This window comes from Microtus pennsylvanicus, chromosome 1 (assembly GCF_037038515.1).
Source record: "Microtus pennsylvanicus isolate mMicPen1 chromosome 1, mMicPen1.hap1, whole genome shotgun sequence".
Classification (NCBI taxonomy): Eukaryota; Metazoa; Chordata; class Mammalia; order Rodentia; family Cricetidae; genus Microtus; species Microtus pennsylvanicus.
The window spans coordinates 140,337,708-140,365,306 of record NC_134579.1 but is presented as its reverse complement, the minus strand read 5'-3'; the positions used below and the strand labels follow the sequence as shown (position 1 = coordinate 140,365,306).

The 27,599-nt window shown below is 45.9% G+C and overlaps 2 protein-coding genes across 3 annotated transcripts; both read right to left on the bottom strand.

Moving 5' to 3' along the window:
* Positions 1-6,350: 6,350 nt before the first annotated feature.
* On the bottom strand, positions 6,351-23,098 carry LOC142854606 (uncharacterized). Its single transcript, XM_075980510.1, is given in 6 exon segments — positions 6,351-8,293; positions 8,934-9,029; positions 11,181-11,307; positions 11,946-12,007; positions 22,194-22,283; positions 23,071-23,098. Coding segments are annotated over 4 exon segments (2,226 nt in total). The 5' UTR covers positions 12,006-12,007; positions 22,194-22,283; positions 23,071-23,098.
* On the bottom strand, positions 17,813-26,285 carry Znf221 (zinc finger protein 221). 2 transcript variants are annotated; one of them, XM_075989417.1, is made up of 5 exons: positions 25,967-26,285; positions 24,829-24,864; positions 23,071-23,116; positions 22,157-22,283; positions 17,813-19,282 (listed from the first exon to the last, which is right to left on the bottom strand). In XM_075989417.1, the coding sequence occupies exons 3-5, from the start codon at positions 23,086-23,088 to the stop codon at positions 17,823-17,825; spliced, it is 1,605 nt and encodes a 534-aa protein (XP_075845532.1). In that variant the 5' UTR covers positions 23,089-23,116; positions 24,829-24,864; positions 25,967-26,285; the 3' UTR covers positions 17,813-17,822. The 2 variants fall into 2 exon arrangements, with proteins under 2 accessions (XP_075845532.1, XP_075845523.1); XM_075989408.1 differs by lacking the exon at positions 24,829-24,864.
* Between the last annotated feature and the right edge of the window lie 1,314 nt (positions 26,286-27,599).

Genomic DNA, 27,599 nt, shown 5'->3' with positions numbered 1-27,599 from the left:
AGAAATAGCACTTTATCTTAGAAAATACAGGCTGGTGAATGCCAGCCGAAGGCACATCCAGATAGAAAAAGAAACTGCTTGCTGCTAGCAGGACTCACATGATAGCAAGCCTGCTTGCACTTTCTCCCAAGGACAGTGCAGGGAGGCAGTTATCTGATAATGCTGCTCTTTGTTCTGCCTTCTGCCTTTAGTAAGTCTAAAAGCAAGTACTGAAATGAACTCTGGGCTGGGCAGTATTTGCTGACAGACCTCCCGGATCTGTCCTGTGTTTCTGTCTCGGTTTCTTTCAATCTGCCATTTCCTCAGCCTTGTGCCCACTTCCAGGTACCCTGGCTAATTTGATGGAGCAGGAGCAGGCTCCAGCACACCCTCAGTCTGACCAGCTGTGTAGTGCTTTGCTTTCATGCACGATATATAAACTAATTCCTTTTTGGTTGGGTGTGAACTGAAAAAGCTTCTGCTGTAAATTGAAATACGAAGTTGAATCCTCAGTTTCTGAGAGATGAAGAAACAGAAGGATGGAAAGAGAGAAACAGGGAGAAGGAGAATGTAAATGAGAATGAATTAGGTCATGGCAGCTCCCACCTTCAAAAACAGAATAATAACGGAGCGTGGTGGCCTATATCTATAGTCCCAGCACTGACAAGGCTACCACAGGAGAGTTGACTTAAGTTAAAGACCAGCTAAACTACATCATGAGTCCAAGGCCTTGTATCAAAGACAAGCAGAGGAGAGATGGCTTAGTGATTACGAGGGTGAACTCCCCTTCCAGAAGGCCTGAGCTCGGTTCTCAGAAACCATGCCTGGCAGCTCACAGCTGCCTGTAACTCCAGCTCCAGGAGATCTGGTGCCCTCTTCTGGCCTCTATAGGCACCTGCACACAGGTGCATATACCCACACATAGACACATTAATAAAAATAAATACTTTTGCCAGACAGCAGGAAGAAAGGAAAGACAAAGGAGAAGGAGGAGGAAGAGATAAGTGTTTCTCTCAGGAGACTAAATTAGACCTCTCAGGGCTGGATTACTTGTTGCAGAAACAGGCTGTTATAACACAAGGCTACCCCAGAGGTTTGGCCTATTCCCCACAACCCACTTGCTACTTTCTCATATTCTCCCATGGTGTGACATGCCATCATATGATTGAGACCTTGGCATGTCATGTGCTGTTTCATCACAGCAATAGTAACCCAGAATAAGATCACCTGACTAGGATCCCCCAGTGAGGGGCTGGGGTGTGGCCCAGTGGTAGAGCCCAGGCCTAGAATCCCCCACTGAAAGGCTGGGCGTGGTTCAGTAGTAGAGCCCCTGCCTAGAATCCCCTAGTGAGGGACTGGGGTGTGTCCCAGTGGTAGAACATTCATTTAGTATGTTCAGGGCTCTAGGTTCATTTCCCAATATGGAATGATAAAAGAAGATTCCCCCAACCTTGAGGGAATTATAAAAACAGAAATCATGAGAAAACTTCAATCAGGAACCACAAATGCAAGCATGAAAAAAAAAAACAGAATACAAAAGATGGAAGAGAGAATCTCAAGCTCTGAAGATACAATAGAGGAAATAGACTCATCAGCCAAAGTAAACATTAAATCAAACAAAAGCTTAACACAAAATATCCAGGAAATATGGGACACCAATAAAAGGTCAAACCTAAATAGAAGAAGGAGAGGAAGTTCAACTCAAGAGCACAGAAAATATATTTAACAAAATCATAGAAGAAAACTTTCCCAAGCTAAAGAGAGATAAGCCTGTGAAGATACAAAAAGCATACAGAAAACCAAACAGACTGGATCAAAAAAAAGAAAGTTCCCTTGCCACAAAATAATCAAAACACTAAACATACAGAATAAAGAAAGAATATTAAGAGTGGTAAAGGAAAAAGGCCAAATAACATAAAAAGGCAGATCTATCAGAATTACACCTGAATTTTCATTGGAGACAATGAAAGCCAGAAGGTCCTAGTCAAGTGTTATGCAGACATTAAGAGACCACAGATGCCAGCCCAGACTACTATACCCAGCAAAACTTTCAATCAACATATATGGACAAAACAAGATATTCCATGACAAAACCAGATTTAACAAATACCTAGCCACAAATCCAACCCTACACAAAGTACTAGAAGGAAAACTCCAACCCAAGGAAGTTGGCTACATCAACAAAAACACAGACAATTGATGATCTCGCAGCAGCAAATCCCAAAGAAGGGAAAACACACAAATTAACATCACCAGCAATGAAAACTAAATTAACAGGAGATAGCATCACTGATCATTAATATCCCTTAATATAAATGGATTCAGCTCACCTATAGAAAAACACAGGCTAACAGATTAGATATGAAAACAGAATCCATCTTTCTGCTGCATACAAGTAACACACCTGAACCTCAAAGACAGACATTACCTCAGAGTAAAGGGTTGGGGAAAAAAATTCCAATCAAATGTACCTAAGAAACAAGCTCGTGTAGCTATCTTAATATCTAACAAAATAGACTTCAAACTAAAATCAATCAAAAGAAACAAAGAAGGACATTTCATATGAGTCACAGGAAAAATCCATCAAGAGAAAAATCTCAAAACTGAACATCTAAGCCAGAATTACAATCACATGCAAAAGAAACACTTCTAAAGCTTAAATCTCACATCCAATCCCACACACTAATAGTGAGAGACTTCAACACTTCACTCTCACCGCTGGACAGGTCAGTCAGACAAAAACTGAACAGAGAAATAAGGGAACTAACAAAGGTTATGACTCAAATGGACTTAACAGACATCTATAGAATATTCCACCCAAACAGAAAAGAATATACCTTTTTCTCAGCACCTCATGCAACCTTCTCAAAAACTGACCACATACTCAGTAACAAAACAAACCTCAACAGATACAAAAAAAATTGAAATAATTCCATGTATCTTATCAGATCACCATGGCTTAAAACTAGAATTCTACAGCAATACTAATTCCAGAAAGCCCACAAAAACATGGAAGTTAAACAATGCTCACCTGAATCATCAATGGGTCAAGGAAGAAATAAAGGAAGAAATTAAAGATTTCTTAAAATTCAATGAAAACGATCACACAACATACCCAAATTTATGGGACACAATGAAAGCAGTGTAAGAGGAAAGTTCATTGCACTAAATGCCTACATAAAGAAGCTGGAAAAATCCCACACTAGTATATTAACAGAACATTTGAAAACATTAGAACAAAAAGAAGCAAACTCATCCAAGAGAACTAGACAGCAGGAAATAATCAAATTGAGAGCTGAACACAAAATAGAAACAAAGAAAACAATAAAAAGAATCAATGAGACAAAGAGTTCTTCGAGAAAATCAACAAAATAGACAAACCTTTATCCAAACTAACCAAAAGGCAGAGAGAGAATATCCAATTTAACAAAATCAAAAATGAAAAAGGGGACATAACAACAGACATGGAGGAAATCCAAAAAATCATCAGGTCATATTTCGAAAACCTGTACACCACAAAAATTGAAAAACTTAAAGGAAATGTACAACTTTCTGAATAAATATCACTTACCAAAATTAAATCAAGATCAGGTAAGCAAATTAAACAGACCTATAACTGCTGAAGAAAAAGAAACAGTTATCAAAAGTCTCCCAATCAAAAAAGTCTAGGACCAGATGGTTCCAGCACAGAATTCTAAAAGATTTTCAAAGAAGAACTAATACCAATACTCCTAAAATCGTTCCACACAATAGAAACAGAAGAAACATTGCCAAACTCTTCTTATGAGGCTACAATTACCAATACCCAAAACCACAGAAAGACATTGCTAAGAAAGAGAATTACAGACCAATCTCACTTATGAACATTGATGCAAAAATACTAAATAAAATACTGGCAAATCGAATCCAAAAACACATCAGAACCAGCACCCACCATGATCATGTCGGCTTCATCCCAGAGATGCAGGGATGGTTCAACATAAGAAAATCTGTCTAAGTAATCTAGCATATAAATAAACTGAAAAAATAAAAACCACATGATCATCTCTTTAGATGCTGAAAAGGTTTTCAGCAAAATACAACATCCCTTCAGGACAAAGGGCTTGGAGAGAGCAGGGATAAAGGAACATACCTAAACATAATTAAGGCAATATACAGCAAGCCAACAGCCAACATCAAACTAAATGGAGAGAACTCACAGCGAAATCAGGAACGAGACAAGGTTGTTCACACTCTCCATACCTATTCAATATATTTAGTTCTTAGGTCCTAGTTAGAGCAATAAGACAACAAAAGGAGATCAAGGGGATACAAATCGGAAAAGAATAAGTCAAATTCTCACTATTTGCTGATGATATGATAGTTTACATAAATGACCCCAAAAATTCTACCAAGGAACTTTTACAACTCATAAACACTTTCAGTGATGTAGCAAGATACAAGATTAACTCAAAAAATCATTAGCCCTCCTGTACACAGATGATAAATGGACTGAGAAAGAAATTAGAGAAACATCACCCTTCATAATATCCACAAATTAAAATATCTCGGAGTAACTCTAACCAAACAAGTGGAAGACTTGTATGACAAGAACTTTAAATCTTTTAAGAAAGAACCTGAAGAAGACACCAGAGAGTGGGAAGATTTCCAATGCTCTTCGGTAGGTAGAATTAATATAGTAAAAATGGCAATCTTACCAAAAGCAACTTACAGATTCAATGCAATACCCAGCAAAATCCCAGAAAAATTCTTCACAGACCTTGAAAGAACAACACTCAACTCCATATGAGAAAGTAAAAAACCCAGGATAGCCAAAACAATCCTGTACAATAAAAGAATTTCTGGAGGCATCACAATCCCCGACTTCAAACTCTACTACAGAGCTGCAGTACTGAAAACAGCCTGGTACTGGCATAAGAACAGACAGAGGGCCAATGGAACCGAATCAAAGACCTGGATATTAATCCACACACTTTCAAACACCTGATTTTTGACAGAAGCAAAAAAATATCAAATAGAAAAAAAGAAAGCATATTTAACAAATGGTGCTGGCATAACTGGATATCAACATGTAGAAGAATGAAAATAGATCCATATCTAACACCATGCACAAAACTCAAATCCAAATGGATCAAAGATTTCAACCTAAAGCCAGCCACACTGAACCTCACAGAAGAGAAAGTGAGAAGTACACTTGAATGCATTGGCACAGGAGACCACTTCCTAATATAACCCCAGTGGCACAGACACTGAGAGAAACAATTAACAAATGGGACCTCTTGAAACTAAAAAGCTTCTGTAAATCAAAGGACACGGTCAACAAGACAAAATGACATCCTACAGAATGGGAAAAGATCTTCACCAACCCCACATCAGACAGAGGGCTGATCTCCAAAATACAGCCCACCATCTGTATTTTGTGTGTGTGGTGTATGCTATGTTCTGCATACATGAACAGGTATGTATGCCCATGTGCATTCTAGAGGTTGGAGGACGATTTAGGTGTCTTGCTCTGTCACACTGTCCCTGCTGCCTAGAGACACGGCCAGTCAGCAAGTCCCAACGATCCTCCTGTCTCCACTTGTCACAGCACTAGGATTACAGACCTACACATGGCCATACCCAGCTTTTTGCATGGGTACTGGGGATTCAAACTCAGATTCTCATGTTTGTCCAGCAAGCTGTTTTATCCACTGAGCCATCTTTTCCAGCCCCATTTGTTTCTCTAAAAACATGCATCTAGCTTTCGCACTTTATATACCCTGATCGACGTTCAGCGGTCATCGCTAATTCTGCCTCTCTTCACTTGATGCTTGCAGAGTTACCACTGGACTGCAAAACAGAAAGTCCATTTGCCGGCCAACCAATTACAAAACGATGATGCCATGAACATCTTACATACCGTTATGACTGACACCAATTTACCTTTGATGATCAGAGATGCATTATGGTTACAGCCTTTTTCATTGCAACCCTCCATACTGCATGAAAAAAAGAACGCACAGGATAGGTCCTTAGCTACAGGAAAGTCTTAGTCAGCAGTTTTATTTTCCACACCTTTAGGCTTTAGTGAAAATAGTGCCCACTGTTAGTTAGAGAGAGCCCAGTCAGCACTTGGTGAGTGCTGGTTCACCTGGTACCTTTTGGCGCACAGTACACTGAAAGAAGATTGCTGGTATTCATTCAGTCTTGCCAAGATGACCACTGCCTGTATTTCTTCCCTAAAAATGAGTTCTAGGTGTTGCTCTGGTATATTATCGTTTTAATGGAGTAGATGGACACATCCACAAAAGTTAAGAAAGTGCCATATCTGGAGCCAAGGCAGGCCACAAACCCATCATCTTCCAGCCTCGGCCTCCTCAACACTGGGTTCACAGGCACGCACGACCACACCGGCTCTGCTGCTTTCCTTAGGTGTGGATTTTCTTATGGTTTTGAAGGCGGGAACCGTGACTGAAGCCTTTCCCACAGATGTCGCATCTGTGCGGCTTTTCTCCAGTGTGAACTCTCTGGTGTGTTTGAAGACTTGAGAGCTGACTGAAGCCCTCCCCACACTCCTCACACTTGAAGAGTTTCTCCTTCGTGTGAGTAATCAGATGGACTCGAAGCTTGGAGGGGAAACGGAAGGCCTTTCCACACTCCTTACATTTGTGAGGTTTTTTTCCCATGTGGTCCCTCTGATGGTGGCGAAGGTCCGTGCAGGTGTCAAAGAATTTCCCACACTCCTGACATCTGAAAGGTTTCTCTTCAGCGTGGTATCTCTGATGGTAGGTAAACTGAGAACTGTATATAAAGCCCTTTCCACACACATCACACTTGTATGGCTTCTCCCCAGTGTGGACTCTGTGATGGTAATGGAGGCCAGAGGAGCGACTGAAGCCTTTCCCACATATATCACACTTGTATGGTTTTTCTCCAGTGTGAACTCTCTGGTGGGCTTGAAGACGCGAGCGCTGGCTGAAGCCCTTCCCACACTCCTCACACTTGAAGAGTTTCTCCTTCGTGTGAATGCTCAGATGGACTCGAAGATTGGAAGGCAGACTGAAGGCCTTTCCACACTCCTTACATTTGTGAGGTTTCTCTCCTGTGTGCATCCTTTGATGGTGGCGAAGTTCTGTGCTCCTGCAAAAGCCCTTCCCACACTCCTGACATTCGTAGGGTTTCTCTCCAGTGTGGCATCTCTGATGGTAGATGAACTGAGAACTGTACCTAAAGCTCTTTCCACACACATCACACTTGTACGGCTTCTCCCCAGTGTGGACTCTCTGATGGGAATGAAGGCCAAATAAGCGACTGAAGCCCTTCCCACACACCTCACACTGGTGTGGTTTTTCTCCAGTGTGAACTTGCTGGTGTGACTGATAATCATTGAGCTGAATAAAGCTCTTATCACACTCTTCACACTTGTAGACCTTCTTCTCTGAGTGGACCCTCTGAGAAGCAGGATCCGACCCACAACTGAAGCCTTTCCCACACTCCCGACTCTTAGATGGTTTCTTTCCAGTGTGTGTTACTTGGTGTTGTTTAAGATTTGAACTATAGCGGAAGCCCTTCCCACACACTTCACATTTGTATGATTTCTCTCCAGTATGAACTCTCTGGTGGGCGCGAAGCCTCGAGGACCGACTGTACCCCTTCCCACAGGTTTCACATTTGAATTGCTTCTTTTCAGTGTGGCTATTCTGATGGACTTGAAGGCTGGAATCCTGGCGGCAGCCTTCCCCATATTCCTTACGCATACAGGGCTTCTCTCGGGTGTGAGCACAGGAATGGACATGAAGGTCTTCATTTCGGGTGAAGGCTTTCCCACACTCCTCACACTTATAAGGTTTCTCTCCCTTGTGAGCTCTGCAGTGAATGATGAGACCCTTGCTACTGCTGAATCTCTTTCCACAGCTCTCACATCTGTAGGGCTTCTGTCCTTTGTTGCTTTTAAGCTGCTTACAAAGCGATGATTTCTTCCTCGAATCTGCAAACACACACAGGTCACACTTCACACAGATCGGCTTATTTCTGCTCTGGTTCTGTGAATTATGCAGACACCTATTTTGACAATAATAATGAGTTCTTGAGACTGAAAAGTCTTCATGTTCAAGGCAGCTGGAGCTATCTCCTTCGGGATTCCCTGTATTGCCGTTGTTGTCAAAAACCAGAATGGAATCATCTCGCCGTGCTTGAGAACGCCTCCTCTGAAAACACCTGGTCGGTTCCTGTGCAACCTGTTTCCAGATGCGCCAGCAAGACAGCTCTTCCTGGGCAAGGTGTTTTAGTGCACGTCTCCCAGTAGTCGCCGACTCATGTTCACTCCTGCTGCCTGTAAGAAAGCAGTCGTAGAGATGAGACAGGTTATGGGAGAAGGCCATACTAAGGGCATGGATGAGATCGAATCCAGGCAGGGCAAAGGTCACCCTGTCTTTACAACATCACTTGTCCTTTCCTCAGGTCTTCCTAGATGTGGAGCAAGGGTGACTCGCAGTGTTGGGTGGAACCCATTTACAGACTCTGTCTGGTGTGCACCATCAGTGCTACAATAGCTGGAGAGATGGCGCAGTGCTTAAAAGCACTTGCTGATCCTCCAGAGGACCTGAGTTTGGGTTCTGGTACCTACATTAATGGACTTACAACTCCCTGTAATTCCAGCTACAAGGAGTCTAGCTCCACGCACACCATACGCATGGGGCATACAAACACCAACATTTTTTAAAATTTAAAAACGAAGAAACACGAAACAAACCACGAGAGCTATGGGCACAAAGACTATCCATGCATCCATGCTCTAACACACAACGACGTTATTAAAAGTGTGCTCATCCTTTTTCCTTAGAACTCATGCAAATGGCACTCTTTCAAATTTCAGTTAGAAAACCCTCAAACTTTGTTAGGCCAGTGGGCAGGAATAACAACACGGATACACTATGGAGCGGACCTGGGGAACAGGTAGCATGGGTTCTCACCAGGATATCTACTTCTCTGGGCTTCTGTTTCCTTCAGCCAAAGCTTTTCTTCTGCTTCCACTAGAGACACCACATGTGCTTTGTGGGGAAAGCACCCTAAGAAAAGACAAAACAAATAATTTAAGGTGAACACAAAATTGAAGCATGTTTTTGTCTAAATTACAAAATCCTCAGCACCTGTGTAATTAATGTTAGAAATGTTTTGATCACGAATTGTACCGAGAAGCCAAGGGCTGGGCAGACAGCTCAGAGGGTAACTGCACTTGCTATTAGCATGAGGACTGAGATCGGCCCCCAGCACCCATGGGAACAGCCATGCATGGTCTCCTGATGGCACCTAATATCCCTGGTGCTTTGGCAGACAGTGATAAAGGAGGATGCCTGATGAGCTCCATGTGCACACAGATTTGAAGGGAACTTCAAAAGATAACAGAAATCAAGGTCATGGCCGTGCATATATGACAGAATCTGTTCCATCATGTCTTAACCTTCTCTCGCATCCCTCACTGGAAACCACCAGGCTCTGCTGCAGGAGGTCCTCCAGAACAGATTCTGACATCCTATCCTTATCTAGTCTATTGCAAAGAAAATCTATGCCAAGCAGTGGTGGCACATGCACTCAGGAGGAAGCACTCGGGAGGAAGAGGCAGGCAGATCTTTTCGAGCTAGAAGCCAGCTTGGTCTACAAAGCAAGTTCCAGAACAGCCAGGGATACACAGAGAAACCCTTTCTCTAAAGAAAAAAAGAAACTACTACTATATTGCGCCGTGCTTGTTTCTTTACCTATTAATGGATCACAGGCAAAATTAGAAAGACAAAGTACAGGGCTGAGGCATGACTCAGTAGCAGAGCACCTGCTTAGAACCTCCCAGTGAGGGGCCTGGGTGTGGCTCAGTGGCAGAGCCCCTGCCTAGAATCCCCCAGTGAGGGGCTGGGGTGTGGCTCAGTGGCAGAGACCCTGCCTAGAATCCCCCAGTGAGGGGCTGGGGTGTGGCTCAGTGGTAAAGCCCCTGCCTAGAATCCCCCAGTGAGGGGCTGGGGTGTGGCTCAGTGGTAGAGACCCTGCCTAGAATCCCCCAGTGAGGGGCTGAGGTGTGGCTCAGTGGCAGAGCCCCTGCCTAGAATCCCCCAGTGAGGGGCTGGGGTGTGGCTCAGTGGTAGAGACCCTGCCTAGAATCCCCCAGTGAGGGGCTGAGGTGTGGCTCAGTGGCAGAGCCCCTGCCTAGAATCCCCCAGTGAGGGGCTGGGGTGTGGCTCAGTGGTAGAGACCCTGCCTAGAATCCCCCAGTGAGGGGCTGAGGTGTGGCTCAGTGGCAGAGCCCCTGCCTAGAATCCCCCAGTAGGGGCTGGGAGTGTGACTCTGTGGGACTACACTTGCCTAGAGGTCACCGGAAAGCTCAACATGGCTCAACAGCAGATTCCTACCTAGCATACACAAGACCCCGTATTCTAGTCTCAGAAAAATCCACAGTATTGAGTTAAATTGCTCATTTGTGGTTCATGGGAAACAGGGTGTGTCGTCCATCGTCTGTCTTCCCTCCTTTCCCCTCCCCCTGCCCTCCCCCCACAGTATATGGACATTCTGGATGGTAGATCATCCTGCTGTGGGAGCTGTCTTGGGCCTGGCTACTAATTGCTAAATGTTAGTAGCAGCCATCCCTGAACTGTGAGAAATATGTCTACTGTGGAATAATTCTTCTACACACGGTGAATGCATATTACTCCCATTGGTTAATAAAGAAGCTGACTGGCCTATAGCAAGGCACGATAATATTAGGCAGGGACAATCAAACAGAGGATACTGGAATGAAGAAGGGTAGAGTCAAGGAGAAGCCAGTCAGCTGTGGAGGAAGCAAGACATATAGAAAATGCGGTAACAAGCCATAAGCCATGTGCCAAAGCATAGGTAAGAAATAAGGATTAATTTAAATGTAAGAGTTAGGTAGTAACGAGCCTGGGCTATTGGCCTAGCATTTATAAATAATATTAAGCCTGTGTGGTAATTTGGAAGTGGCTCCAGGGACAGGAAAACTCCACCTGTTACATGAGTCCAGACATTGCCGAATGTTCTCTAACAGAAAATCTAGCTGAGAATCGGTGGTTTAAAAAGATTTTGACTGAGCAGAAACATCAGAAAAATCCCTTTTGTCCTAGGGAATCTTTTCAAATGATCCAGAGCCTTGAGCATCTGAAGACAGAGAGTCTCTGGGAGGCTGAGGTTCGGTGTCACAGGACACCCGTCCTCACCCACAGCAACCAGGTTCTTGAAGTTCTCCAGCATCACGTCTTTGTACAGCTTTCTCTGCGTGAGGTTCAGCAGCCCCAGTTCTTCTGTAGTAAACACCAATGCCAAATCCTTGAATGTCACCGCCTCCTGTGACATCAAACAAAAGTCACTTTGATCCAGCTCCCATGGAAGAGGAGAAGCAGAGAGGACATGGTCACATGGGTGCTGCAGACTCAGGGGTCCAAGCAGCCTGAGCCAATAGTTGTTCTGCACTCACACCCCTCCCCAACAATAGTCTAAACTGACTCTGCTACTCCTCCCTCTGTGTGTATGTGCGTGTGTTCTTCCTTGAGGGTGAGGTAAGAAAGGATCCCACACAGCCCAGGTTGTACTCAAATTCAGTATCACAGAAGACAGATAACCTTGAACCTCTGTTCCTCCTGGCTTTACCCACAGCACTCGAAATTTGGCCATGCACGCCAGGCCTGGTTTTTATTTTGGCCATGCACGCCAGGCCTGGTTTTTATTTTGGCCATGCATGCCAAGCCTGGTTTATACAGTGCTAGAGATCAAAGCCAGGGCTGTAGGGACACTAAGCAAGCACTCTATCCAGCTCCAGCCCCACAAATAGCTATATCATACCCAAAGTAACAAGTTATTTTTCTCAACAATTTTGTAAATCGGTAACAAATGATAACACACAGAGCACCAAACTCAGGTTTCTACAACACCTCAGTCCCTGAAAAAGACAAAATGCAATATAAAATTACTGAGAAATATCTGACCTGAAATTCAGCCATTTTCTCTTGTTCCTTTGGAGGAAGGTCACTGTCCTGAGAAGGCATAACTAAGGAAAGATGGAGAAGCCATGAAACAAATGTCAGAACTGTCATTAGCCCAGTTGAAACACTGACCCTCCTGCTTCCAGACACACGCCACCACACACAGCTCAGAAACCAGAAGCACACACTGGATTTCAGCGACTAGCAAACCCCTTAGCTCATCTGGGTAGTGAACAACCTATACAACCAAGTTCCTTATTCCTACCGTGGAGTTTCAGATTCTGAAAATGGGGGGACATGAGGGTCAGGAAACAATGTTCAGCTGATGAGCAAATGAATGATAGGAAAGAAAGGGGAAAAGCAGGATCCAAATGCCTGGCTCCATTTCTGGAAGTACTGCTTACATCTCAACACAGGGAATGTTAGAAAACCTGTGTCTCACTTTTACCACAATGTAATTTCATCTCAACACAGGGAATGTTAGAAAACCTGTGTCTCACTTTTACCACAATGTAATTTCTGCCTACCCCACAGGGGGCGCCAAGAACTAAAGAGCACAGGGAAAGTTATAAGAAGAGGGGATGGAGATTTGAGTTGCTGCTTGCAAAGGACCTGGGTTCTATTTCCAGCACCTACATAGCAGTTCACAACTGTGTGCAATTCCAGTCCAAGGGATCCAACACCCTCTGTTGGCCTCGGCGGGTACCAGGTACACACATTGTATACACATTTAGATTCAGGCAAAGTACTTATGTACTTAAAACAACATAAAATCAAAATGTTTTTAAAGACTAGGAAATCCCTTTTCTTATGAGAAAAAAAAGCAGATATTCTGCAACATAAATTATATATACAGTGTGCTCCTATGAAAGTCACCTTTAATTTCTAAAAAGCCTAATTCTGACCTAAAATACCTTAACTAAATATTTTTACCCTAGAGTAATATTTTATTGACACTGGTATCTAAAAGGCATCAATGTATTAGCTTAACAAAAAATGGAGGAAACAGATATGAACCTGGAAAAAAATGGACTACAAGAGGTTAAGGGAAAACAACACGCATCTATTCAGTACCTTTGGTGTTTTGTTTTCTTGGAGACAGTAGCTCAGTATTCCGGCTGGCTTGGAACTAGTTATACAGACCAAACAAGCCATGAAGTCAAAGAAATTGACCTGCTTCTAGCTCCCCAGTGCTGTGACCAAAGGCTTTCACCATGACATTGGGCCACTTATAACGACAAAGTATGACTGTGGTTCTGATAAAAGTCAGGCCTGTAACCTAAGCCCCTAAGACACAATTTAAAACAAGAAAGACACTGTTGGGAGGTTGGAAAGTTAGCTCAGTGATAGACTGATCTGCCTCCCAAGCACAAGGCCTTGGATTCAGACCTCACTGACAGTTAAAAAGACACTGTCAAATTTTAATTATCTTTGTATTCTCTGTGTTTTTCAGAATGGGAATACATGCTGATTCAGTTTTCTATTTCTGCAATAAGTAACCACCCCCCATTTTTCCAGTGTGTCTGCTGTGCATGTGCACGGATATTTTTGCACGTGTGTACAGTGGGAATCTAGCAGAGTCATTGGCTCTAGGGTAACACGGATATTTTTGCATGTGTATACAGTGGGAATCTAGCGGAGTCATTGTCTCTAGGGTAACATTAGAATATAACCACTGTTTCTCACTGGGTCTAGGGTAGGAGTAGAATGCATTAGTGCTTGTTGGAGGTTCCTAGACCTTGAGGAAACTATTGCAGAGCACAGGGATTGTTTTCTATGGTTTATGGAGTTGATTTTCCATCTGGTGCATGACTTTGGTCTCCAGACTATCCAGGCACACCTGGAGCAACTTGAATTACTGGGTACTGTGAACAGTACACAAAAGGACTAAGGCTGCAGGGGTCTGATGGTTTCCTTCAGCGAGCATAAGTAGATCAAAGAGACCTTGGTATGGGGAATTTGTTGTAATCCAAACACGACCTTTGTGTGTCAATTAACAAATATACTTCTGAACAAAGGTTTGAGGTCAAGTTCACAAAAACTGTTCCTCCCTGCGGCCAGCGAGTCTAAAATTACATTCTGGAGTGACTCTCCTTGGAACACCCCACAACACACAACACCCAGCATGTATGGGCACCCATGGATGTGGAGGCCTGAGGCTGAAGTCAAGAATCAACCTTCCGGGGCTGGAGAGATGGCTCAGTGGTTAAGAGCATTGCCTGCTCTTCCAAAGGTCCTGAGTTCAATTCCCAGCAACCACATGGTGGCTCACAACCATCTGTAATGAGGTCTGATGCCCTCTTCTGGCCTGCAGACATACACACAGACAGAACATTGTATACATAATAAATAAATAAATAAATATTTTAAAAAAAAAAGAATCAACCTTCCTTTTCCGTCTCATTCATTCACTGAGAGGTAGGGTCTCTCAATCAAACCCAGAGCTCACTGAGGAGGGTACTCTGGCTAGGCAGTTTGCTCTGGGGATCCCATCTCAGCTGCCTAAGGCTAAGCTCACCTGACATTTACAAGGGTTTCCGGATCACTTTAACCCTGGAACCACCTTCCCAGCCCTAGATATCAGTTTGTATAAGAATGACACAGACAACATAAATTCCACATCAACTGACGGTAACTAAAGGATAAAACTAAAACATGAAAGGTGAACAAGAGTAGGCAATGCAGGACCTGGCAAGTTAAAAACATATATACATGGGGCTGGAGAGATGGCTCAACGGTTAAGGGCACTGACCGTTCTTCCAAAAGTCCTAGGTTCAATTCTGAGCAACCACATGGGGGCTCGTAACCATACATAATGAGATCTGGTGCCCTCTTCTGCCTGCAGGTGTACATGCAGGCAGAACACTATATACATAATAAATAAATCTTTTAACATGTATATGTAAAGATGTATGTAATACAGAGGGGGAGGTTATTTTCCTAATCATTTCAATTTAAGAAGTGGCTTTGTACTTGAACTCAAGCAATACTCATATAAATACGTATTAACGAGACGTTTTAAGGAGACGGCTGATCACAGGCTTAAAAAGAAATGCCAGCTGTATTCTTTCTCATTACACATGGCCTACTAAACGAAATGTGGAGACTCACCTGTAATCCCAGCACTGGGGAGGTGGAGGCAGAAAGATGACAAGAGTTGCCTTTGGCTGCACAGTGAGTCTGAGGCCACCTGGGTTACACCTGGGGGGAGGGGGGGAGGGACAGTGCCTCGGCGTTAAGAGCACTTGCAGGCCTTCCAGAAGAGCAGAGTTAGTCTCCAGCACCCATGTCTGCACTACAAACGCCTGGAACGCTATCTCTTTCCCGCTCTCCACCCCCCACCCAACACGCACTTAAAAAAACAAAAACAAAAAACTGCCTGGAACCCGTACTCTAGTGATCTGATGGCCCCTACTACTAGCTTCCTCAAGCACCCGTGCGTTCTGGTTCTCTCCTCTCTATCTGCGTTCTCGTTCTCCTCTCTCCTCTCTCTTCCTCTCCCTCTCTTCCTCTCTCTCTCTCTCCTCCCTCTCTCCCCCCGCCCCGAAACACGCACTAAAAAAAAAAATCTTTTGAACAAATTAAATGTGATTATGTTTCTGGTGGCCAATTTCCCGAGTCAAGGGACCCGGATGAACTGAAGGGACACCCCAACAGAATAGCGCCTTTGGCGCAGTACCTGGGGCAGTGACGGCTGTAACAAGTCCCTCCTTCCTTGGAGATGCGTTAGGGAAAGGACGTGGGGAGACTTTCCCACAGCCAAGGATGGCTCTCGTCACGGGCTCCCAGAAGGAGGACGCCCGAGGACACGGTTGGGACCAAACAAAGGGAGGCTGGCTAATCTATCCCCATTAGATCCTAACCGCGCGGCAACCCAGCCACAATGGGAGATGCTGAGAGGCGGGGCGGGGGGGGGGATGAGAATTGAACTTCCGGTTTCGCACTTCCGGGCTCCAGGAGCGTCGTTTCGCAGGCTAAAAAGACTTGAAAGGGGCTGTGATTGATGCGGGATGCACTCGCCTTCCTCGTCCGAAAGAGAACGGTGCCTTGCTCTCCATGGGCGAACACGGCTTGACTAGTTCTAGCTCCTGAACTACACTTCCCAGAAGCCATCGGAAGAACAAGCGCCCGCCCTCCCCGAAGAGTTTTTGGGACACACTTCCCAGAATTACCCCACTGCAAGGAAAGACCTGTGGGAGCTTTCGGACTACAGCTCCCAGAAGTCTCTTCATCTTCCAATCACTTTATCCGCCTCACAAAGAAAGATCATAGACCCTTTGTTGGTCATTCCCTGAACTATTAGGTAGTTTGTATTGTTTTGGAGGTCTCTGGGACAAAATACCCGACAAAAATAACATTAGGAGAGGTTATGGTTTTTTGTTTTTGTTTTTTGGAGTGGGGGACGGGGGGGCGGGGGGGTTAGGGACCAGCCAAGTTTTAAAGGAACATCAGCTCATCGTGGTTCGAAAGGCGGGTTGGGAACAGCTCTGTCTTGGGCATCTACAAATGCAGTCTCCCACTTGGTGACTGGTCCGAGAAGCAGAGAAGGAAAGCCAGCACCAAAAGCGAAGGTCTGCCCTCGAGGCCCCATTTCCAAAGTTTCAGTAACTTGGGATCACGTGTCCCATACATGAGTCTGGAGTCATTTCCCATCTATTCCATACTGTGCCGAAGAATCCATGGCGCAGTATGGAGCATCTTGCTACCGCCAGGGTAATAAAATTCACCATCAGAAAGGATAATTGAATCTATAAAGCATAATGCAAACAAAACACAAAATCCAAGAAGACAGGGCTCAACTTCACAGCAAAGGATGGGGGGAAGGACAGATACTAACCATAACAAGACCAAGTGGATACTGCAGTTGACAGCTTCCTCTTTCGTCCACACTGGGGATTGTACCCAGGATCTGGCAAGCTAGAAAAGTATTCTAACACTGACACATCCCCGGGCCCAAAGGGGGTTTTTATAGATTTTGGCTGTTGCTGTTTTAAAGGCTGTTAGGGTTCCTGTTCCAAACAGAAACATCTCAAGCTTCAAAAGTACACCCTCCCCCTATTTGCTTTAAAAAAAAAATCTTTTCAGTACTCAGCACGAGATTTATGCCAATCCAGCAGCCCTTTCCTTTTATAACAGACACTGTCACCCTTCCCAAAGTTCTTATGACACTCAAAGACGTCAGGGTTGCAACCAAAGCCTTCTCAGGGTAATTAACAGAGTGCCTGGAAACACTGGGATGTGAGGAGCAGAAACACTAACCTGAAAAAAAAACAATTACACTTTCTTTTGAAAAATTAAAAGAATTCACACAACAGGCCAGTGAAATGATTCAGTGGGCAAAGGTGCTTGCCACCAAGTCTGACATCCTGAGTTTGATCCCTGGTTCCCTAACAGATTCCCTCTGCTCTCCACACATATGCTATGGCATGCCTCCACTGGCATGTGTGTGTCCCCAAACACGTTAAATTGTCTTTGAGATAAGTTTTACTTATGTGTATGAACTCTTTGCCTACATGCATGTATGTGCACCATATATTGGATCTTCTGGAACTAAGGTTAAAAAATGATTGTGAAGCCCCCGGGTGGTGGTGGCGCACACCTTTAATCCCAGCACTTGGGAGGCAGAGGCAGGCGGATCTCTGTGAGTTTGAGGTCAGCCTGGTCTACAAGAGCTAGTTCCAGGGCAGGTTCCAAAGCTACAGAGAAACCTTGTCTCAAAAAAAAAAAAAAAACTGGTTGTAAACCACCATGAGTTCCGGGAAATGGATCCTTTGCAAGAGCAACAAGTGCTTTTCCTACTAAGCCATCTCTGGGTCTAAACTGTTTTAAAATGTAATCGAAAGCAACAAAAAATGCACAGGACGCCAATCTTTCAAAACATTATTTTACAGAATGTTTTTCCTGAACGGATTCCCTGATGTTTTTGCCATCTCTCGTGCTCTTAGAAGCCCTATCACTGCTGTGGATTCGGTGATGAATTAGAAGATTTGACCGCCAACCAAAGCTCTTACCGCAAACCTCACACTTGTAAGGTTTCTCCCCTGTGTGAACCCTCTGATGAGACTGTAGTTGTGAAGAACGGCTGAAGACTTTTCCACACACATCGCACTTGTATGGCTTCTCTCCGGTGTGGACGCGCAGATGGACTTGAAGGTTTGAATTCAGGGTGTAGCCTTTCCCGCACACAGTACAAACATAGGATTTCTCTCCAGTGTGTATGCCCTGATGGGCCTGGAGACTCGAAGGGCGACTAAACTCTTTTCCACAATCCACACACTTATAGGGCTTTTCTCCGGTGTGGACTCTCTGATGGATGTAGAGATTTGAGCTGCAAATGAAGCTCTTCCCGCACTCCTCACATTTGTAGGGTTTCTCACCTGTGTGTACTCTCTGATGGGACCGAAGGTGTGAATTCCGACTGAAGCTCTTGCCGCACGCGTCACATTTGAATGGCTTCTCCCCGGTGTGGAGTCTCTGATGGTCCTGAAGGTGGGAGGCCTGGCTGAAGGCGCTCCCACACGCCTCACAAACATACGGTCTCTCCCTGGTGTGGACTTTAAAATGAACATTAAGTGCAGATCTACAGCGGAAGAGTTTGCCGCATCGCTCACATTCGTATGGTTTCACGGCCGCAGGGACCTCCTGAGGGATGTGTGGATGCGGATCATGGCCAAGTCCCTGATGTCTTTCTCCTGTGTGACCTCGCTGACGAACACAACCATCTGCGCTATAACGGAAACCTTTCCCGCATTCCACACAGGTGCAAGACCTCTCTCTCGGGTCTGACCGTTTGTGGGGGTCAAAGCTGGAGAGATCATTATTTTTCTGTGCAGCCTGAATGGTTCTATTCTGATCAAAGGTTGCCGCCTTTATGTTCTCTCTCACACAACCACTGGGGCTGTGACCATCTTTTCTTTTGTGTACTCTGTGATCACTGAGGGAACGCGAAATCCGACCTACAGAGTCCATATCCTGTTTACTCTGACCCTGTTCACTTCTTGTGGAAATCGGTTGGTATCCATTCTTAGGACTCTGTGGCTCAGTCAGGAAAACTTTTTGCCAAGAACCCTGGGCTCTCAATGTTGGAAGTGGGAGCCTTCCGGTATCAGCGGGAACCTTTGCCTTATGACTGTGGGTATAGTTCTCATCTTCAGAAACATGTGCAGATGACCATCGCCCGCCCAGGCAGGGGGAGTCACCCTGTAACTGCGTGCTAGTCACCATGGAGTCCTGACACCTGCTTAAGTCGTCCATGACCCGCTGCCAGATGTGCCAGCAGGAAAGGGCTTCACGTGACCTTCCATCCTGGACGGCCCTCAACTCGCTCTGACTGTTAATTCCTATGAAGACAGAGACAAAGACAAGTGAAACTGTTTACACTTCAGGGTCTCACACTCGGGACGTAACACTAGACTGCAATGCAATTCAAGAGGATTCTTCAGTTTCTCTTTTTTTATTACTAACGAAGTTCTCTGCTTTAAATACTGACAGAAACCTAGATATAGTCTACTGCGTTCCCAACTATTAAGAGCACTGGCCACGCTTCTAGAGGACACAGGTTCATCCACGGCAGCTCACAGGCAATCTGACCCCCTCTTCTGGCCTCCGTGGGCACTGAGCATACATATGGTAAACATAAATGCATGTAGCCAAAAACCCATACAGATAAAACAATAATTTAAATTTTAAAGGAGAGAACTAATAAAAGTCATTCAAATTAATTACCGACATACTTTCTGAAATTTTTTTCTTTTTAAAATTATGTATCTTTCCTACCACATGACAGTGTCAATAAGAAGGAACATTTTTTTGGTGTTCAGTTTTCCAGCCACTACCTAGATTCCTGCCTGGCATGTGTTCTGGCAAAGTATGTGCAGGTGGCTCCTTGGTTCACTCTAACTCCAAACCCAAGTCACGGAAGCAAAGGGCATTTTAAAGTAAATGTATGGAAGTGATCTGGATCCAAGTTCGGCTGAGAACTTGCAACGCTTTGTTTGGGGTGGGGGCACACGGTGGGAGAGTTGAGGATTCAGTCAAAGGCCAAAGGACACACGGAAGCCAAAGGGAGCATGAAGAGCCATCCCCCAACGCTCACTGAGGCATCTGGTCCGCCCCTGTTCTCACTTTCCCAGGAGTCCAAATTCAGAGGCAGCGAGGACTGTGGGAACAAGGAAAACCGTGCTTTGGAGTTATCCAAGCGTGGTGGTGGTGGTGGTGCACACTTTTGATCCCCAGCGCTCAGGGGCAGAGGCAGGCAGATCCCTGCAAGTTTGAGGTCAGCCTGGTCTACAGAGAGAGTTCCAGCCTACCAGGGCTACAAAGTGAGACCCTGTTCTCAAACAAAAGTCTCCCAACTTGATAAATGCAGTGTATCAGGGAATTTGAAACTAAAGTAGCTTGTGATAAACATTCAGAAGAAATAGGAGACAAACTACCAGAGAACCACTACAAGCGGTAATGGCATCACTAAACAGCTACTGAAAATGTGTGTGTGTGTGTGTTATATCTAATTTATTATAGGTTCAGTATATATTATATATTTAATTTCCCCCATACATTTGTTGGGCTAACAATGGGATATTCATTTCTTACTGTAGATGTGAACTCTGGAGGAAACTAATGGATTGCAGCCGGGCAAACCTCTTAACAGCAAAGTTCACTCTGGCTACTTTCTTAGACTTCCTTCTTCTACATAAGGAGTAAGGAGACAGAATTTTACTTTTCCTATGGATAAAGCCTAAGAACTAATCATAGGAATTCTTGTGGGACACACTTCCCAAGATGACGACGGAACTCAGTGGTAGAGCGCTTGTCCGGCGTGCACAAGGCCCGAGGTTTGATGCCAGTGTTGGGGGTGGCGGCAGTTAAAGCCATATTGAATCATGATTTCCTATCGAAGTGAACGTGAAGTGAAGCTACAACTGCTCAAACCACATCTCAAGCTAGTCCTCTCCACAGAACTACAAGTCCTTTAAGACATGCGTGAATCAGCCTGTGCGAGCCCACACTCCTGAGACGGCAGAACGAGGCTAGGATTAATTTGAAGACGAGTTCCACAAGAATGTCGCAATGACCTCGGACCAAGTTTGGACATTCGGACAGCGGCAACAGGGACAGTGAACAGCAAGTACTGGGATGAGTCACGTAAGACTCCGCCTAAATTTCTCTCCCTCTTTGCTGCCTCCTGCATTAGAGGCTTCACTCCTCTATGTGCGACTTATCTCATTTGAAAAGCTGATGCTCTGGCAAACATGCAAAACCACAGATGCCCAAAGGGCACATTAGAGCAAAGCTGCAGTGGGAACTTCAGGAGCAACTGAGTCGTCACCAATACAATGAAAATAGTGTCTTTTGAAACTCCTACACAACAGCCCAGCGGAGAAATACCGTTTATTCTGTGACCCTCCCATCATTAACATATACTGCACAAACAACGTCTGAGTGACCTCTGAGTGACCTTTAAGCTCCCGTCACTTCTGCTCCCTCCTCACTGGCTCTACACCTACTCACACACTTGGCCAGCTTTCCATACAACGTGTGTCATTTTCTCTGAGAAAGGCTAGTATTTTCTATTTAATTATTGCCAGTTCGGTGCTGGAGAGATGGGCCAGTGGTTAAAACCACTTCTGCTCTTCCAAAGGACCAGCGTTTGATTTCCAGCACCCACACCTGCCTAACTCCAGCTCCAGGGGATTCAATGCCCTTTTCTGGCCTCTGACGACTCTCACACCATATAAAAATAAATGTCTTTAAGAAATCATCAGTAGAGGGACTGGAGAGATGGGCCAGCAGTTAAGAGCACTTGCTGCTCTACCAGACAACCCCAAGTTCAGTTCCCAGCACCCACATCCCATACCTCACAACCACCCATAACTGCTGATACCCTCTTCTAGCCTAAGAGGGTACCCACACTCATGTACACATACACAGAACAAGATGTAATAATTTTTAAAAATAATAAAATGTGGGGCTAGAGAGATGACTCGGTTGTTAAGAGCACTGGTTGCTCTTCCAAAGGACCCAGGGTCAGTTCTCAACACCCACATGGTGGCTCACAACCATCTGTGACTTCAGTTTCAAAAGACCCAACACCCTCTACTGGCTTCCACAGGCACCACAGGAATGAGCAAATTCAGAGAACCATTCTGAGAGCCCCAAAGCTTCCTCCAACTCCAAGGCCACAAAGATATGTGCTAGAGAGCTTCCGTTCTCACCCACTGAGAGCAGGTTCCTAAAATTCTCCACCATCACCTCTTGGTACAGCTTCCTCTGGGAGGAGTCCAGCAGCTTCAGCTCCTCCTCAGTGAAGGCCACAGCCACATCCTTGAATGTTACCGCCTCCTACAAGAAGCACAAGTGACCTCAATCTTACAACCAACCACTGTTAGCACCGTTAGCAGCATCTGTCCCAGGGGAAGCTCAGAAAGACTCAGGAAGTTCTTGAGATTCCAGAAATAAACAACTCAAAAGTCTCAGGAAGTCCTAGAAACTGGCCAGATGCACAAAGCCCCTCTGGTCACAGGGTGAGTAGTAAGGACTGCTGAGGGCACTCAGGTCAGCAGAGTTTCCCAGAAGGGACACCTCTACCTCCTGAGGTGTCTGCAGTTCCAGGTTGAGTGTGGCATCACAGTCCTGGGGCTAACTCCAAGAAACTCACTGACTAACCTACTTGGACTTGAGTGGGATTGTTACTTGATTCTGTCATGGATTCCCTACTTGGGGTGAAAAGATGTTTGTTTGTGTCTCCCCAGGAAAAGGATCAACACCAACGTCCATTAGAGACAAAATGGCCCTGAAAAGGCAGGGAGGAGTTAAACATACTGGGACAAACGGGCACCTGGCACATCCTAAGGACCTCAACTGCTTTCATACATCCTATTTTTAAAATCACGTTATTCTTTGAGTGTGTGTGAGTACACCCACGTGCAGTGTCACACAGGAGTGCATGTGACATAGTGCTCGTGTGAAAGAGAGTGACTTGTGGAAGTCGGTTCTCTGCTTCCACCATGGGGGTCCTGGGGATCAAACTGAGGTCTTCAGGCTTGGAGGCAAGCACGGTGACCCCTGTGCCATCTTGTCTGAGGATTACTTCAGCACTCTGAGGGCGGAAATGGCAAGCTCTTCTTACCTTGAGAGTGTTCATCATTTAGCGTTCCTTCCAGGAGGTGTAAAGCCTAAGAAGGCAGAAATAGGAAAAGAGAGAGGTCAGAGGTCAGAGCCAGCGTGCCACTGAACACACGGCGGAGGACCCTTGTCAGACAGTCAGGTGCATGTTCCTCCCACGTATCACAGGTACTCCTCTCAGGAAAACATCTCAGAACAGTGTACCCAACCACGACATTAGATTTCCTTATACTAATTTTTGCGATTTTCTCTAAATTTTAAATTACAGGGAAAAAAACATTTTTTTTTTGATTCAGAGTTTCTCTAACAATCCTGACTGTCCTGGAACTCGCTTTAATGATCAGAAATTGTCAGAGGATACCAGTGCCCAGGGAAATAACCTCTAACGCTAACAATTCACAGTGGCCGCTAGTTGGTCTTCCCACTCCTGGCGGAAGTACTCTAGGACAAGAGAAGGCAAGGAATCCACTCCCCAGAGCCCACAGGGAATGAGTGCTCTGTGAACTCTAGTTTGACCCTACACACACCAGCGCCTTCTGCTCCTTAGGAGTCTGTAGTAAGATAGGACTGTTGACAGTATTTATTGATTAATCCCAGCACTCAAGAGGCAGAGGCAGGAGGTGAGTTCCAGGACAGCCAGAGATACACAGAGAAACCCTGTCTCAATGGAAAAATAAGAAGAAGAAGAAGAAGAAGAAGAAGAAGAAGAAGAAGAAGAAGAAGAAGAAGAAGAAGAAGAAGAAGAAGAAGAAGAAGAAGAAGAAGAAGAAGAGAAGAAAGAAAGAAAGAAAGAAAGAAAGAAAGAAAGAAAGAAAGAAAGAAAGAAAGAAAGAAAATGTCTGCAGGAATCCAGTTAGGTGGGCAGGGCAGGGCTCCCCAGGTGAGGCCAGGGATGCCAGTTCAGGGTGAGTTTCTCAACTGCTGCAGGGGACAGCCAGTCCCCTGAAACACAGACACCACTAAAGAGAAACTTACCCAAGAACCTGACAGAAACCACGCTAAAACAATCACTGTTCCATTCACAGGCTAGAGTAGAACAAGTTCTTTCTTTGCATAAATCTGTATTTTCCAACATTTCCATGTCTGCACGGTAAACATTATTTGGGAAGAGTGGAATAGATGAAACATGCTTTTTGAAGACCCTACCATGAGGAACTGGGGAGATGGCTTCATTGGTAGAGCTTGCTGGGCAAGCAAGGGGACCCGAGTTCCGTGCCGGTGGCACAGGTTGGTAAAGCCAGTGCTGAGAAGAGCAGCTAATGGCATTATCTTCCCTGCTTGTCGCCAGCCAGTCAGCCTCACCTAACTGGGCAAGGTGAGCAAGACACCCACAAGGTGACTCGGTGGGTAAGGCGCTTTGCCACCAAACCAGACTGAGTTTGAGCCCCAGAACCCACAAGGTGGAAGGTGAGCAGCATCTCCCCAAACTGGTCCTCTAATCTCCACATGCACACCACAACTCGCGTGCACCCCCATAAATGTTAAATGGGGAAAAAAGAGCCTTGGGGGGCGGTGGGGGAGGCTCCTGGGGAAGCCGAGTCGATCTGCAGTGTCCACACACACAAATATACAAACCCTGCTCTCAAGACTCCTGCGAGAGTTCTAATCCATTTTCACATGACACTGGCCAGCTTCCTCGGGGAGCGTGGACCAAGTCAGTGTGGGTTCACACAGCCTAGCTTCTGAGGCCAGTCTCCTAACGTCTAATCACGGTCATGTACAAGTGTAAGACCCACACACCCTCTAGAGTCAGTCTACTCACCCGGGGCTCCGCACGGTGCTTTTTGGGAAGTCAGGACTGCGGGCAAATCGAAAATAGTGAAATTACAAAATCCCATCTCCATTTACTCTATCTCATGGTTCGTGCCCCATTACCTGCGGCAAGCAGCCAGCTACCTATAAGGTTCATAGGTGAGGACAGCACAGCACTTGCTGGCTCATAGAAGCCGTGAATTGGAATATTACAATGGTCTCCATGACACCCACATGCCAGACAGTTTTTAAGCATTTTACAATCCATTTTTTTTCCTTTTACTAGGAAGGTCTAACTTCTCTTTTGCAGAACAGCCAGAAAATGCAGAGGGGTCAGCTAGAGCGGAAGAAGCAGAGCCAGCTGCGGGGCAGGAGAGAGGAGGGTGCAGGTAGGGAGGGGGGCTATAGGCGGGGAGAGGAGGCTGAGGGCGGGGAAGGGGCTGTAGGCAGGGAGACGGGGCTACAGGCAGGGAGAGGGAGGGCTATAGAGAGGGGGGGCTGCAGGCGGGGAGAGGAGGCTGAGGGCGGGGAAGGGGCTGTAGGCAGGGAGACGGGGCTACAGGCAGGGAGAGGGAGGGCTATAGAGAGAAGGGGGGGCTGCAGGCGGGGAGGGGGTTGCAGGCAGGAAAGGGGGCTGCAGGCAGAGGGGGCCTGCAGGCAGGGAGAGGGGGTTTGAGAGTGGGGAGGGGGATTGCGGGTGGGGAGAGGGGGCTGCAGGCGAGTAGGGGGTGGCTGCGGGTGGGGAGGAGGCTGTAGGGAGGGAGGGGAGCTGCGGGTGGGGAAAGGGGCCTGCAGGAGGAAAAGGGGGGCTGCGGGCAGGGGAAAAGGGCCTGCGGGAGGGAGAGGGGGCTGCAGGCAGGGAGAGGGGGGCTGCGGGCATAGAGGGTGGCTGCGAGTGGGGAGAGGGGGGCTGCAGGCAGGGAGAGTGGCGCTGCGGGCGGGAAGAGGAAGGTTGCAGGCCGGGAGAAGGGGCTGCGGGCGGGCGGGGAGAAGGGAGATGCAGGCAGAGAGGGGGTGGCGAGCAGGGAGACGGGGGCTGCGGGCAGGGAAGGGGGCTGCAGATGGGGAGAGGGGACACTGAAGCGGCTGGCACCGAGGACCCGCAGACCCAGGTACGCCCCGTCCCACGGAATGCCGCGGCTCCTTACCTTTCAAACTTCACTTCTTCCTTGTCTCCCCAAATGCTTTTGAGAACTGTCGATCTCAAAAGCATCTAGGGGACATTCTAGAGGTCCCTGGCTAAAATAACTCAAACCCAGGGGAACAGATGGCTAACAAGTCAATCTGAAGCTGACGAGTTCCCATAATTCCGCGTGGAGAAACTGTGGCGCCGGCTCGGTGGTAACGGAAGTGAGGATGCAGAGGCACAGACGCAGTCCCAGAAGGCTAGTGAAGGACCGCCCTCCTGCATCGAATTTCCCTCTAGATTTTCATTCCTTATACTCCTAAGAAAGGCCTGAGTAAAATATCTTTACATAGTAATATGTGTACCTTGAAAGTATAGAACTCCAGTTCCGGTTCCAGAGGACACCGTCGCCTTCTGGCCTCCTCGAGCACTGCATGAGTGTACGTGATGCACAGACATAATGCAGGCAAAACATCGATACAAATAAAATCTTTTTAAAAACTAAAAATATACAAAATGAACCCTATTTATCTGTCGGTGTGTTCATGCGTGCCACAACACAAGCGAGGAAGTCATAGGGCAACTTCCAGGAGAAAATTCTCTCCTTGCACCGTGAGAGTCGGGGGATCCAACTCCCTTGTCAGGCTGGGCAGTAGGGGTCTTTACCTGCTGAGTCATCTTACCAGCCCTTGGAAATAATCAACCTTCAAAAATGGGCAAAGATTCAAACATGGGTACAGGGATTCAAATAGGAATGTGACTATAGCAGACAAGGACATGTAAAGATAAATCTTTTGTAAAAGAAAAGAAATGGATATAATCAAAATGAGCTAGCACCACAAGCTTGTTAGACACAAAAAAAAAGGAACAAAAACAAAAGAAAATGTTAGCATCCCAAGTGTTGGTGAGCAGAACCTAACTGTCCCACACTGGTGGTGAGGATGCGGAATGGACAGCTGTGCTCAAAAGCTCTGGTTTTAGCCATGTTAAATATGTTTCTCACCATTCATCAACATAGAATAATCCTAGGTTTGAATGAAGGCAAAGTTGATAAGGAAATGGTTTTCAATTGTTTATAGCTGCCTGCCCCCATTACCAAACCCAAATGTGGTCTAGCCATACAAAAGAATACTATTCGGCAATGAAAAGGAATGTCCAAGGCCTAGAGACTGAAGGCTGTGGTAAAACACTTGCTTATGTATGGAGCCATGGGTTCTATCCCTAGTAAGCACCCCTCCTCTGGGATCCACACAAAATGGATGAATTAAAGAATTATACAAGTAGCTGGGCGGTGGTGGCACAAGCTTTTAATCCCAGCACCCAGGAGGCAGAGGCAAACGGATCTCTGTGAGTTCAAGCCCAGCCTGGTCTACAGAGTGAGTTCCAGGACAGCTAGTGCTGTGAAAGCTCCTTCGGCTCCTTCAGCCAATAGTCTTTAAGATACCAGCCCACTTGGGTGTGGTCCCTTAGACTATAAATGCAGCTGTAAAGCCTGCGCTGGCTCTCTTGCTTCCAGCTCTCACTTCTGGCTGCTAGACTCTGTTCCTGTTTCCCATTTGTGCAGAGGACTGTGATCTAGGATAGTGATCTGTGAGTCTCTCCTAAATAAATAACCCCTTATTATATGTAAGTCTGAACTAGTGTGTGATTATTTT